Here is a 14,043-nt window from a genome sequence, read left to right as displayed (position 1 = left end):
AAGTTAAATTTCTATAAATTTTGTACCAAATGTTTTTATGCAAGTTATTCATGGTAATAAATAAATACTATGGAACATTTATATGTCAATTCTATTTAATCGATCATTTCCGCGCTAAGTTTTTATTTTTAAAACTTCAATTCAACTAAATCTTATAACGGTCATTCATTTTCTAAATTGATCGAACGTACAATTAAACTCGGATAGGTAAAAAAAAATAGAAAAAACCATTTTGATGGATCGAATTAATTTGGTAAACTAATTCGAGTAATTTAAATTCGAATAAAATCGCAGAGGAGGTCGAGATAAATCGATCCATCTTTTATTCGTATATCACGAGAAACTATAGTTATATCATTAATTGGACAATTATTATCTTGTTATAAGATAATGTAATTCTAATTATAAGATTTCAATCGAAAATTTCAAATATTTATCTTAAAAAAAAAAAAAAAAAAAAAAGAAGAAGAATAATTTACTTCACATTAAATTTATCATTTATAAAATATAATAATTAATCATTTGATTTAATGAACGATCTTTCAAACTTCTCTTCCTTCTCTCTCTTTTTTTCGTCAGATCATTAACGACTTCCTTTCGGCTTTGTTCTTAATGACTACGTCATATTATTACGCAAAAAGACAGAAACTCGGTGAAACTCATCGTCAAAGACACGCGTACTTACATACACCGTGGAAAAATATTACCTTTCTTGACTTTACCCTGCGTGTGGGAAAGTTTAAGAAAGATCTATAACTACGTCCATGTTTTACAAATGAAAATAAAGAAAAAGAAAGAAAGAAAGAGGAAGAAATAAGTTATTGTTATAGACGATCGTTACCATGCAAATTTACTCAAAGAGATTATAATTTATAATATTTTGAAATCATACATTTTTTTGTTTTCATGTGCACATATATGCATTATTGTTTAAGAGAAATTTTGTATGTACTCGTTCTTTTAATTTCATATTTATTTTGCATAGAAAAATATTCTTGAAAAATATGACGTGTGTTTATGAACATCTACATTTATGTTCAAGATATATATCTATATAGAAATGTAAAGATATTCAGATTCAAAGTATATTCGAAGCATCAAGCTAGAGAATAGTGTTTGGTCGATACTTTACCGGTAACTTGGTTGGCAACGGCCCAACCTTTACAACGACTCACCCTTTAAATTTCATCTTTTTTCTCATACTTTGTAAACGTACAATACTGATAATGATATAAAAAAACAAACAAAAAACAATACATACAAATACATGTGTATTTAATATTAAAAAGAGATTTAATATCTTTTTAATATTAAATACTTTCATCATACTCATATTAAATATTTTTCAATATTTTGTGCTACTAGGGTAATATTCAAGTTAAATAACATAATATTCTTGGCACTAAAATGATGAATAAAGAAAAGAAATATCTTTTAGATAATAACATTACTTTGATAATTATTATTTTGGTAATTGTAAAAGAAAAAAATCTTGAAAATACTTATATTATAATCTTTTTGTGAGGTATCTTGTAGTCGTAGCGTTAAACATTACACAACTTCCTTATTCGTAATTCCTAAGGACTATAAAAGACTTAACCGAGCTTCAAAAAGAATAATCATTCATTATATACCAATACTAATTATATAAATGCGATGTATCGAGCAAGTAAAGTCACGTGCACTAAGAATATATATCCTTCTTCACCTTCCACGAATGTCTGGGATTTTCCGGCAAAGTATAGATTGACATAAAGGATAAGATTTAAACGAGAAGAAGACTCGAACCGTGTGTTTACATATTTAAAAATCTTATATTTTCGCTTATGTTAGTTGTACAGAAAATACAAGGATAACGTACTCGTGATGTCGAATAATTTTATAGTTGTATCTCGTAAAACAGGATATTTGATCAATAACTGTTTTCACTTATAATTATCGATTATAATCGAAAAATCGCGATCTTTCCTTCTTTCTTACATACATAAATGCAACTTACAATAAAATACGTTTAATAGATGGATCAATTATTCGATTATTTAAAAAAAGTAAAAAAGAAAGATAGAAATGTATTCTATTTTAAATATAAGATAAATTATAAATATTTAACTAATTTGAATTATTAATTATTCTTTTTCGACACTTTTTAGACTAATCTTTTCATTTTTTCAAATCGTACAAATACAAACTAGACATGTAGGATTCAAAAAGTATAGTACTAAATAACAATAATTGATATTTCAAATTATCTAGTAAATTATATTCAACTCTGTATTTAATTGATTCTAATTTTCTGATCAACAAAGCGTCTCTTTCTTTTTCAAAGGACAGATTGAAATCTCTTTTATACACAAGAGAGATGATATGCCTATTTTACTCCTCAAGATACAATAGTCTTTTAAATTGCTAACTAAGCTCATGTTTATTCACATCGATTATATGTAAAATATTGATGTTTACAAGTTATTAAATGTCAATGGGACGTGGGATGACGTTTTACCTGGCTTGATTAAAAATGATAACGTTACATCTATCAATGGAAAGGATATTATAGTGTAATATAAATGCTTGCTATATAAAAGATGATGATTTCTGCGAAGTCTTAAAGGCGCTTTAACGTTTGGATAACGCTACATAACTTATATGACAGAGACCGGAAGCATCGAGTTATGACACTTGAGTCGTTGGATTAAATGCTTTTAAGAATATCCAAGATATGTATGTCATTTTATATATATATATACATATATACATACACGTCTCAATTTCTTTATTACATGTCCAAAAAAGAGAGTGAATGATTATTAAAATCATGTAGGAACTTTAGGTCTGCCCTGTATTACGATCAAAATACTAAACTGTACTTTCTTAAAATTCTATTGAATTTATCGTTAAAAGAAAACGAGTATATGTATTCCGCAATATAATTAAATATAAATTCCGTATATATGTATTCCGCAAGTGTATCAACAATATACTGTTCACTCGAGCATGATATCGTCTTCGAAATTCAATAGCCCAAGAAATCATTTCTCCTCGAACCAATAAATCTCTCTACTTTCTCGTTTTGTTTCTTACATCTAAACTGTTCTTTAAACTTCTCTAGTCTCTTGAACGAATTATCAAGATGATAGACAACGTGATTTTGTTCGTATACTCGACGCTTTCTCGATTATGTTGTAAAATAGATTAAAAAGGCAACCAACTAATCGATTCTTATTAAGAGACTTAAGTCAAAGATATCACGTTTTGTTTCTCGTTATATAGATGTTCTTCTTATCATCTAATCCTCATAATAATGCATTCACATATTCCCGTTAATTGTACTGTTGTCATCTAGTTAGAATAAATATCTTAAATTTATGGTATAGATTTTTTTATTTACTTTTCTCTTCTTACGATGTTGCGATCGTAAATAACTGTGTAACTTTTTTTTCAGTAATTTAAGTACTTAATATCAGATTTGAATGTTTTTAATAAAAGAAAAGTTTAAAAAAACTAGAAATGATGTAAAACATTAAAAGATAATTACACCAAAGACAAAATTCTTTATAAACATTTAACGAGCGATGTGCAATGCCAATAAAAAAAATGCGAATTTCTTTTTTTTGGTCTTTTTTTTAGGTCGAGGTGACTTCGTTGGAGGAATTGACAACGAAGCCTTTGACTTTTCGCAGTTGGAGGATTTTATTAACAGCGACAGCGAACAACCAGCTACGTGAGTTTTTCTTTTTGATTTCGTAAACGTTTGATTTTTGTATTTCGAAAGAAAATCATCGATGAGTTCGATTTTATGCACGTGTGTGTGTATGTGTGAGTGTGTGTGGCGCACGCGTGCGTGCGTGCGTGCGTGCTCGCTCACATAGTTCTTTTTTTTGTTTTTAAAGGAGCAACTAATTTAAAAAGCTTCTCCTGCTACCATCTCTCAGATTAACGAGTGAATTTAACTTTGGTGGGAAGCCATCGTTAACGCCTACGTCCCGCGTGTATGAGCACGTGTACAATGTGCGTTGCAAACTCGACGAGAGAACAAGGCTATTGTGTTTTGTCTCATATCAACATATACACACATCATCATAACATACACATATACATATTTACGACAGCTACTTTTATTAAGCTCGCAAATCTTTTTATTTTTTTTTGTTTATTTTTCATTTTAACAAGAAACTCTGACACTAGGAACATACGTATAATATATTTTATTCACCCTATTGATTTTTGTCTTCAAACTCATTTTCTAATTTTAAAAAACATTGTAAAAATTTTGCAATTTAAGAAAAAAAAAGGATTCGCGATAATTTTTAATAACAATTGATATCCATTCAAAGGACTAACAAATTCAAATACAATATGCTCTTATTATTCGGAGTAATGAGCACGCGTTTCCTGTCGTCGACATACGCATATCATGTTAAATCTCTAAATTGAACGGTCTCGACACGATCCATACTACCGCTGTTCCAGCACGTGCCACAATTTATCGTCAAATGTTAGGTATTGCATATTGTCTAGAGTCGAGATTTAAAGAGGAAGATAGTTAAAATCAACAGTTTTTATTAATATTTTTCAATGTTCGTCTATGTGTTTCCTTTTGAAATAAATTTGACTTCATGTTGTAGACGAGATAGATAAAGAACATTGGATTGGCTCGTTTGCTAACGTATAAACTCTTCTCTACAGACAGATACATTTATATCGAGCAGACAGATATCGTGTAGTAACGATCGCAGAGAGGTGTAATGATATAATGACAGTGACAGACTGGATGGAATTGATGGAATCACTGCATGCTGAGTTAGGCTTGGTAATTCACTGTGTGTTGTGTGCTTCTAGCATTAAAAGGTTTTAACAATATCCTTTATATCGACTGTAATATTATCTTTCTTTAGAAAATATTCTATTTTTCAAATATTTAAAAAGAAAAAAAACAAGTATTAGCAAATTAATAAATCAATATATTACATACTCATCTTTAACGCAAGTGCAATACAAATAAAGAAACTTAGAAAGATTCTAATTAGAATATGAGAACGCTATAGGTAAATACACGAATATAAAAATACTGTGACTCTAATACAAATAAAATCGAGTAAAAAAGGAAAATTTGAAAATATCATATAAGCAAAGCTCATATATCAGTCGGTATTTCGCCTTGTAACGAGGCAAACGATAACGATATCTCATGTTTTATAAATTCCCCATATCCATTGCACCGTTCACATAGATGTATTCATCCACTATTATAAATACCGTATTTAATTTATGAAAACTATACGATAAATTATTCCTTCCGCTTTAACTAGACTTTAATTATATTATCACGTAGAGTAGTAGACTTCTAAAAAGCATAAAAAGTAAATAAGAATGAAGAAAAATAATGAACATTAAAAATACGTTTGTTGTATATGTTTGACTTATTTAAAATATAATGAAAATAAAAAAAATAATACTTATCTTTATTTGTTATTTCTTCTATTCAGATATTTCGCGGACACTCTCGCAGCAGAAGAAAACGGGAGTGGAACGACGAATCATGGTGATCGAGTTGAAGCAACGGGTAGTCAGCAAACACCACAACGTTTACCTTCACCAATCGTTCACAACCATGCTGTGTCGAATGCATGTTCCTCTGGTACCACCACTACCACTGTCCCAAATGGTACCACCTACAAGGATCCACAATCGTACGTTCATCCGTAAGTTGGCTACAATTATGTATCTTTTGATCACTTAAAATAAACACATTATAGATTTTCTAATTAATATACCCCTTGTGTGTTATTGCTTGATTATGGTATATGGTAGACATCCGTTGCCAGAAAGTCCTCCGGACAGTGGAAGCGAACCACCATATTCTCCACCTGGACACCATGATCCCCAACACGCTCACTCGCCACGTAAGATGTTTTTTGTTATTTCATTATTATTTATAACAGTTATTATTGAGATAAAATGTAATTTTAATGAAAATTTATCATATATCCCAGATCAAAAGGCAGCTTTACAAGAAATACTTTTACATCACCAAGGTAGTACATCCAATTATCCAGGCAATTTGTTACCATCCTCACCAAGAACATTGGCTACGTCTACCGATTCCTTGTTGTTGACACATCCGGTCTTAACTCCTCATCTTACGTCAGGAACGACGAATTTGTCGACGCAACAACAAATTGCACCACCCTTAGTACCGTTGTCGCACGAACATGCTAACGATGGTATTAACACCTTGTATTCGTCTCTTCAGTCAGCACCTAAAAAGAGAAAACTTAGTCAGGATGGACTCGTCCATGTCAAACAGGTAAATATCTACCTTATAATATAGTAATCGTTAAGTAGTTATTTTTTTAATTTCTGCGTTTCCTTTTTCTCTTCAATCACATTTTGTACTCTTCGTATGGTCTTTGCATAAGGAACCGGAACTGGGAACGGTGGAACATAGTTGCAGTAGTAGTAGTGCTGTTCTCGATGGTGACGAAGTTGCTGACAGCAATTACATTGATCCTAGTTATCAATGTATTCGATTTCATCCCTTTCAACAAACTTCTTGGCACGTACTTTGCGATCATAATCTAAAAGAACTTCCTGTACCGCATTACAGAGTCGATGCAGATAAGGGATTTAATTTCAGTAATTCCGACGATGCTTTTGTTTGCCAAAAGAAAAATCATTTTCAAGTAAGAATTGACAATGTTAAAATATGCATAATGAATAGCCATACCGATTGTTCGTCGTATTATTTTTTTTTTTTAGATCACTTGCCATGCTCAGCTTCAAGGAGAGGCTGTATTTGTTCGAACTGGTGAAGGTCTGAAAAAAATAAATAGCTTTCAGTTACATTTTTATGGAGTTAAAGTTGAATCGCCGACGCAAACGATCAGAGTAGAACAAAGTCAAAGCGACAGAAGCAAGAAACCTTTTCATCCTGTTACGTGAGTATAATAAATGAAATGAGATTAATTATTAATTTGTAAATAATGCGAAGTATGCATTCAAGTTCTAAATATATATATATATATTCTTCTTATTTTTTCCAAGAAATTACTTTACACTAGAAGCTTAAAACTTTTCTTAACATTTTTGACGGATAATTTAATAAATTGAATGCACCTCGCACAACTAATATAAGGTGTTCTTTGTAAATAGCATTTCTCTATGTTACACTAAAATAGCGTTGTTTCCAGGGTGGATTTAGGCGGCGAACGTGTTACGAAAGTAACAGTCGGCCGCTTACATTTCAGTGAAACAACGAGTAATAATATGCGTAAGAAAGGAAAGCCAAATCCAGATCAAAGATATTTTCATTTGGTTGTTGGTCTTCATGCTCATACAGCGGATCAAGCTACTTATCAAGTCGTGGCACATGCTTCGGAAAGAATAATTGTTAGGGTAAGACAATATTGTTTTAACAAAATGATAAACAATTTTGTTTCCAAATTTTTTCCATTCTCTTTTCTTTTTTCTCTTCTTTTTTTGTTATAAAAATGTAACATATTAAAGGACAGAACGTTCTATAGAACCAGCAACATTTTGTACAGGCAAGTAATCCAGGACAATTTGAATCTGAGGGTAGCGGCGTTGGAGCTGAAGGGGGATGGCAAAGAGGTGCAGCATCTGATAGCGTTTATCATGCAGGCCGAGTTGGCATTAACACGGATAGACCAGACGAGGCTCTTGTAATTCATGGAAATATGAAGGTAATTTCTAAAATCATCGTCCCTATGATACAACAATATTAAAATAATGATTAATTCTCAGGAAAGTAATTAGATACGTAGTAACGTATTTATGTATATAATCGTAGGTTACTGGTCATATTGTTCAACCAAGTGATGCAAGAGCTAAACAAAATGTTCAAGAAGTAGATACACGTGAACAACTGAGAAATGTACAACAACTTCGTGTAGTAAGATATCGATATGCTCCAGAATTTGCCTTGCATTCAGGTTTGGGAATAAAACCACAAGAAGATACAGGTGTGATAGCTCAAGAGGTACAACAAATTTTACCGGAAGCTGTACTTCCAGCTGGTGATATTGTTCTTCCCAATGGTCAAAGGATTGAAAATTTTTTGGTCGTTAATAAAGAACGAATATTCATGGAAAATGTAGGAGCTGTAAAAGAACTTTGCAAAGTATGTTCTTACATTTTCTTAGATTGTATTTGTTAAGGAATCGGATTTGATATAATGTCAATATATTTGGTATTAAACAGGTAACAGACAGTTTGGAAACTAGAATAGATCAACTAGAAAGAATAAACAAACGCCTTGCTAAGTTAAAAAGAGGCGACAGTCTTAAAAGTTCTGTCAGTACGGTGTCTAGTATTTCGAGTAATAAATATTCATCGCCTACTAATAATAAATCTATTCTTGGTAAAACAAAAAGGATTGAAAGAGAGGACGAACTTCTATGCAGTAATAAATTTATACAAATTATTTTCGTTATACTTATACTGATTATGGCATTTTGGTAATTATTATTATCTTTGCATATTATAACTTTAAAATTATTTACAAACTTACGATTATTATGCATTATAGTTTGGTTGCAATGGTAACATTATACTTTCTGGAGTACCAAAAACGTAGTAGTCTTGAATTGTCTACAATGGCAAGTAAAGATATGGTTGCTGTGAAGCCTGTTCATCCAATCATGTTATCAACAACTCCAACATATGATCCTAGATTAAATTCTTTATTACATAGTACAATATCTTCTTTATACACCAAACATGGTCCATATACGAGAGGATTAGATGGTGGATTATCTTTAAAAAGTAATTCTTTAACAACACAATCGCCTAATACGAAACAGCAATTATATTCTCAAGAAATAACTTCGTGGTATCCGATAAATCATTCGGGACCGCAACCAAAACTCGATAAAAATAAGTATGTTAAATTATTTACGCTCTCAATGTATTACTGAAAATATATTTTTAATAAGAGAGATAATAATTATAGCGAATTTCCTGGGAACTGGTTGAGTAAGAACGGCGCAGGTGCTATTCCTAGTAACGTAGATGAAAATGATCAAGGAACAGACGTTGATGCAACATCTTTGAACAAAGATCCTATTCCTTTAGGAAGGCCAAACGATTGCCCTGCACACTTTAGTGAACTCGAAAGTCCATGTCAGGTAGAATTCTATAATATAACATATTATAAAATTCAACTATAACATATGCACATTTCTACGTAAAATTACAAAGAGATATGATATTTATATAAAATATATTTTATATTTAGGTTTACTGTTGCTCAGCTGAAATTCATCAATTGGAAGATCCTCAACCCGATCATCCACCAGAGAAAAAATCTATTTGTAAGTATAATTATATGATATATATATCCTTTAAATAATACAAATTATGAATAGATTTAATTCTTACATTTATCATTTGATTTTTTTTTAGCAGATCATCTGGAGCAACCTTTAAATATCCACGAAGAGAAGCGTAAAGTAAGCAAAGGTTTTCAAAATGGCATTAATCCATCTGATCCTAGCACACAAACTCTCGTAAAAGAGGTAGCTCATTATATACAGAACGATGTTTTTCTATAAAATGTTTTTCTTCCCACAAGTCTTGCTATTGAAATATAATAAATATGTATTATTATGATATTCTTTTTTTTCTAGAACAATTACAAATATCTCCATAAAAGGACAAAACGAGAAACTGTTGGTGCAGATTGGGGAGAAGTAGCTAGTAACGCTGCAGGCTCTTTACCACCTGAACCTAAACCCCAACTGTTTATTGTTGCCAAAAGCTTTAATGTTTCCTTAGATCAACGATATTGCTCAGCCGCGTCACCAAATACTCCCAACAATATAAGTTGTATTATACCGCTATCTAAACATATGCCCGATATGCATCTTACATTACATTTCCTGTATGTATTCTAATAAAAAATATTATTTTCATTCTTCTATATCTTTAATATTAATTTAATGATTGATCTGTTTATACTTTATAGCGGTATGCCTTGGTTCTGGCAAACTGTGCAACAATGTCCCGTATCCTCAAATTCTATTGACGAGACGATGATGTGTGGTTGGACTTATACTTTGCAACAACAGCAAACACAGTATATTGAAAATAATAATCAACCAGGCGATCAATCTTTTCCTTTAGATGTAGCACATTATCTCAGGAAAACGTTAAAATTTCGTGTACCCACTGTACAACCTCAAGAAGTAAGTTTGTTTCGAAATAATTTCAATGTGAAATATTTTTCCTAACGCAATAACATTTGAATTTTTCTTTTTTTGTTATAGAATATTTGTAAGAATCAACATGGTGTTGATTATCTAGAATTCACATTGCACTTTTATCGAGACTGCAATGAATAATTTGGTCACACATTGATATGTTTTACTTGATCTAGAAAGAGTGACATACAATTTTGGTGTACAATTTAAAATCAATCTCAACAGTAAGTGATAATATTTACAATAAATCTGATTGTAAATCTCTCCCGTGCCTTAGCATACTCTATAATTCTTTTTTTATCTCCTCTCTCTCTCTCTCTCTCTCTCTTTCTCTCTCTCTCTCTCTCTCTCTCTCTATCTATCTCATATTAAAAGTTTAAACAGATATTTAATAAATGGCATTAAATTTTGGAGCAATTTGCACATAGTATTTTATAAGTAGTGATATATTTTATATATTTTCATAACGATCGATAACAGATGTGTCAGATATCATTGTCACAATGAAACATAATTGTTCAAAACTTTTAATTTTAATCTAATAGAGAAGTTGGATGATAAGTGATGAATGTATGCTAAAAAAAAAACGAGTTTTAATTTATAAATATTACGGAAAGAAATTTCTTGCATTAATAACATTTATGTATAATATTAATTTGATATTACATATATTTAGTTATCTTTCTAATATATTAAGCGCGATTGTAAAATCATATCATGTTAAATGTTAATTGTTTTGGCCAATACTCCTTTGCAAATATGCATTACTAACGAAGGACAAATTTTGTCATATATAATATCATTATTTATTATTAATTACACATTTATATTCAATATCATCATTATCAAATACTTTTGATATTATAGGATTTCAAGTTCCTAAAAACAATATATGTAATAAAAATTTGTTTTTAAAACAAATTATTTTAAGATACTTACAATTAGTAATGCATTCATACGTGATCCTAATTTTGTCTTAGAAACATTGGGCTTTAATTAAATGTATTTATTAATATATGCTACACCTGTCTTATTGTAGACAAACGAAAGAACAAAGAAAATAGTAAAAGATATGATTTAAAAACATTTTCTTTTTTAAGCCAGTACCTAAAACATTAAGTATAAAAATTAAAAAAAAAAACATTATTTACAACATTTTTTCATATTATGATCAGTATTTTTTTTTTTTTTTAAGTTAAAAATCTTATTTCTATTTTTTATTGCTTATTTCTAATTAAAAAATAAAGCAGCACGAGAAGAAATGATATGTGCATTGTATCACTTACTGCCGTCCATATATTTTTATTTTTGGGGGGCAAATACGTATGCATAATACAGAATGAGACAATTGCATGCTCACTATAAATAACTTCTAAATTATTATGTATCGTATAAAAGTTGTATATTAAAAAGAGAAAGTTATATGATTTTTATATATAATACATAATTTAGAAGTTAATTAGAGTATTTGTTATGTGTTTCACTCTGTATGATAAAAGTTATGATTTATATGAGAATACCAATGCAATAGAGACTATCGCGTGCACAAACTTGTGATGAATCGTAGTAAACGAGAAAAAATGAATATAATTTAAAAGTAATAAGAAATACTATCTATCTATATATCGTCATATACATAAATTGTATAAAAGAGAAACATATTATTGTACAATTATCATTGACTGTGTGCTTTTAGGATAAAATATAGTATAAGCATTTTTTATTGTATATCTTACTTGCCTTAAAATTAAAAAAGAAAAAAAGAACAATATCATATTATTCTATTACAATTGAATAGTAAGCACATTTTCATTATATAAGTTTAAATTATGTTTGACATATTAGTAAATAATTAACAGGGTACAAATCATATATGATAAGATTAACAAAACTCGTAAGTGATTTTTAAAAAAGAGAATAATGCATATGTAACGTAAAAAAACATATGCAATAAGAATGAACAGTATACACGAACAAATTCAATTTAAATTATTCGTAAATCATTGTTACAAGTGACTCGATATTTATATCGATAAATTCGATAGATATCTATATATACACATATATTTCTGTAATTTTATGTTCTAAACTCTCTTATACCACTTATATTTGTTTCGTTATCATTTTGTATTTTAATTATGTTATATTTTATTATATTATAATAATATAATATATAAGTATACAGTTATGTATGATAAATATATATAAAAACAATATTATCTGAACAGCTTAATTTACGTTAACGTATATATGTTATAGGCAATGTATATTTTGCAGACATTTTATACAATGTCCACAGTAATATATTGCCCCTAACATATACACATATATTTTGTAATTAACAAATCGACGTGTCTTTGTTTACTCAATGACTACTCATTTCATTGATACATATATATATATATATATATTATAAAGAAAAACTATTTTCTTTTAATATCTTATTAATGAATAAATACACACAATCATGAAATAGTTTGATTTTACATTTTGATTAATAACAAAAATATAAAATTTGAAAAAGTGCAAATAAATATGCATTTCGATTTGTTATTAAGAAAATTATTCTATTTCTTTCTGTTAAGCGATATAAATAAGTATTTGTGTAAATATATTATATTATGTAAACTATAATAATAACTCAAAATATTAAAGTAATTATTAGATTATTATGCACACAACAATTATATATAATATTCACACAAACATATACAAATGTAATGATAGTATAATCTAGGTAAATATTTTTATTCTATCTATTTAACCGTAATATAATAATAATAATAATAATAATAATAATAATAATAATAATAATAATAATAATAATAATAATAATAATAATAATAATATATACGAAAGAAATATAGAGAAAATGCATAGATACCCATGTATTTTTTGTGAAAATGAAGAACATTATATAACACATTAACACTTTACATTTGCATAACTCTATATAAATAAAGGCACTCTAAAATGAAATACGATAAGATATTTTATTTATGAGCACATTCACAATTTCTCTGTTTATATTTCGATAATATTTAAACCTATGATTTTCAAATCAGTCCAATAATTCACAGTGATACTTTACCCTATAGAATACCTTATTAGAAAAAATCTGATCACTGTCTGATAATATTAATTTAATTAACGATTACCAATAACAATTGAAATATTTAATTATCATTGTTCACGATTCATTTTATTTACGATGTATTTACGTAGTGGTTCGTCAATGATTTATTTATCTACTGAAAAATTCATCAATGATTATTGACACTCAGTCGATAATTTATCTATGAAGTAGTTAATCAATGATTGATCCTTGAACATTGACGAACATCTCCATAGACTCGCATTGATTAACTGTTTTGTAGAAATGTAAATTTTCTAATACAGTAGAAATGGATTACATACATTTATAATAGCAATTATATATGTATATTTGCATATATATATATATATATATTTAATTAGATAGATTTATTCAATTAGACTACATAGAATATTCTTCATAATTAAATATATAAAGTAAGTATACATTTAAATAAATAATAAAAGACTTTTATATAAAATAGCCAAGAAAAATGATTTACTCTATATAAGCTACCACTAATTCACAAAATCTTACATATAAACAAGATGCATCGTTATTTACAATAAAGTATAAATAAATACAAAATACTTATAGAAATATTATTTATGTAACTTATGAGAGATAGTTATAATTATGTAAGTCTTTACTTACACGCTATATATAAATATAATATATAAGATGATTTTATTTTTTAAAAGAAAATATTAATGTATAGTAGAATTAATATTA

At 28.6% G+C, this 14,043-nt stretch overlaps 1 protein-coding gene across 11 annotated transcripts in view; it reads left to right on the top strand.

The window, feature by feature from the left end:
* Nucleotides 1-13,196, top strand: part of LOC107073891 (myelin regulatory factor) — a 28,745-nt gene extending 15,549 nt beyond the window's left edge. For 2 of the 11 annotated variants that reach the window (XM_089171362.1, XM_089171355.1), the window contains exons 2-17: nucleotides 3,625-3,718; nucleotides 5,484-5,699; nucleotides 5,809-6,304; nucleotides 6,417-6,680; nucleotides 6,757-6,935; nucleotides 7,176-7,392; nucleotides 7,521-7,700; nucleotides 7,808-8,137; nucleotides 8,218-8,474; nucleotides 8,546-8,896; nucleotides 8,969-9,143; nucleotides 9,254-9,329; nucleotides 9,421-9,533; nucleotides 9,645-9,898; nucleotides 9,983-10,202; nucleotides 10,284-13,196. In XM_089171362.1, the coding sequence (XP_089027488.1) occupies nucleotides 3,625-3,718; nucleotides 5,484-5,699; nucleotides 5,809-6,304; nucleotides 6,417-6,680; nucleotides 6,757-6,935; nucleotides 7,176-7,392; nucleotides 7,521-7,700; nucleotides 7,808-8,137; nucleotides 8,218-8,474; nucleotides 8,546-8,896; nucleotides 8,969-9,143; nucleotides 9,254-9,329; nucleotides 9,421-9,533; nucleotides 9,645-9,898; nucleotides 9,983-10,202; nucleotides 10,284-10,358 (3,497 nt within the window). In that variant the 3' untranslated portion in view covers nucleotides 10,359-13,196. The remainder of the gene's footprint in view (nucleotides 1-3,624; nucleotides 3,719-5,483; nucleotides 5,700-5,808; nucleotides 6,305-6,416; nucleotides 6,681-6,756; nucleotides 6,936-7,175; nucleotides 7,393-7,520; nucleotides 7,701-7,807; nucleotides 8,138-8,217; nucleotides 8,475-8,545; nucleotides 8,897-8,968; nucleotides 9,144-9,253; nucleotides 9,330-9,420; nucleotides 9,534-9,644; nucleotides 9,899-9,982; nucleotides 10,203-10,283) is intronic. The other 9 variants (XM_015334753.2, XM_015334757.2, XM_015334758.2 and 6 more) reach the window with 9 other exon arrangements.
* Nucleotides 13,197-14,043: the final 847 nt, after the last annotated feature.

This window comes from Polistes dominula, unplaced genomic scaffold, assembly GCF_049000335.1.
Source record: "Polistes dominula isolate Pdom_NZ unplaced genomic scaffold, Pdom_raw_medaka contig_31, whole genome shotgun sequence".
In the NCBI taxonomy this organism is placed as follows: domain Eukaryota; kingdom Metazoa; phylum Arthropoda; class Insecta; order Hymenoptera; family Vespidae; genus Polistes; species Polistes dominula.
Note: the sequence above shows the minus strand (reverse complement) of the source record. Positions and strands in the feature narration are given on the sequence as shown.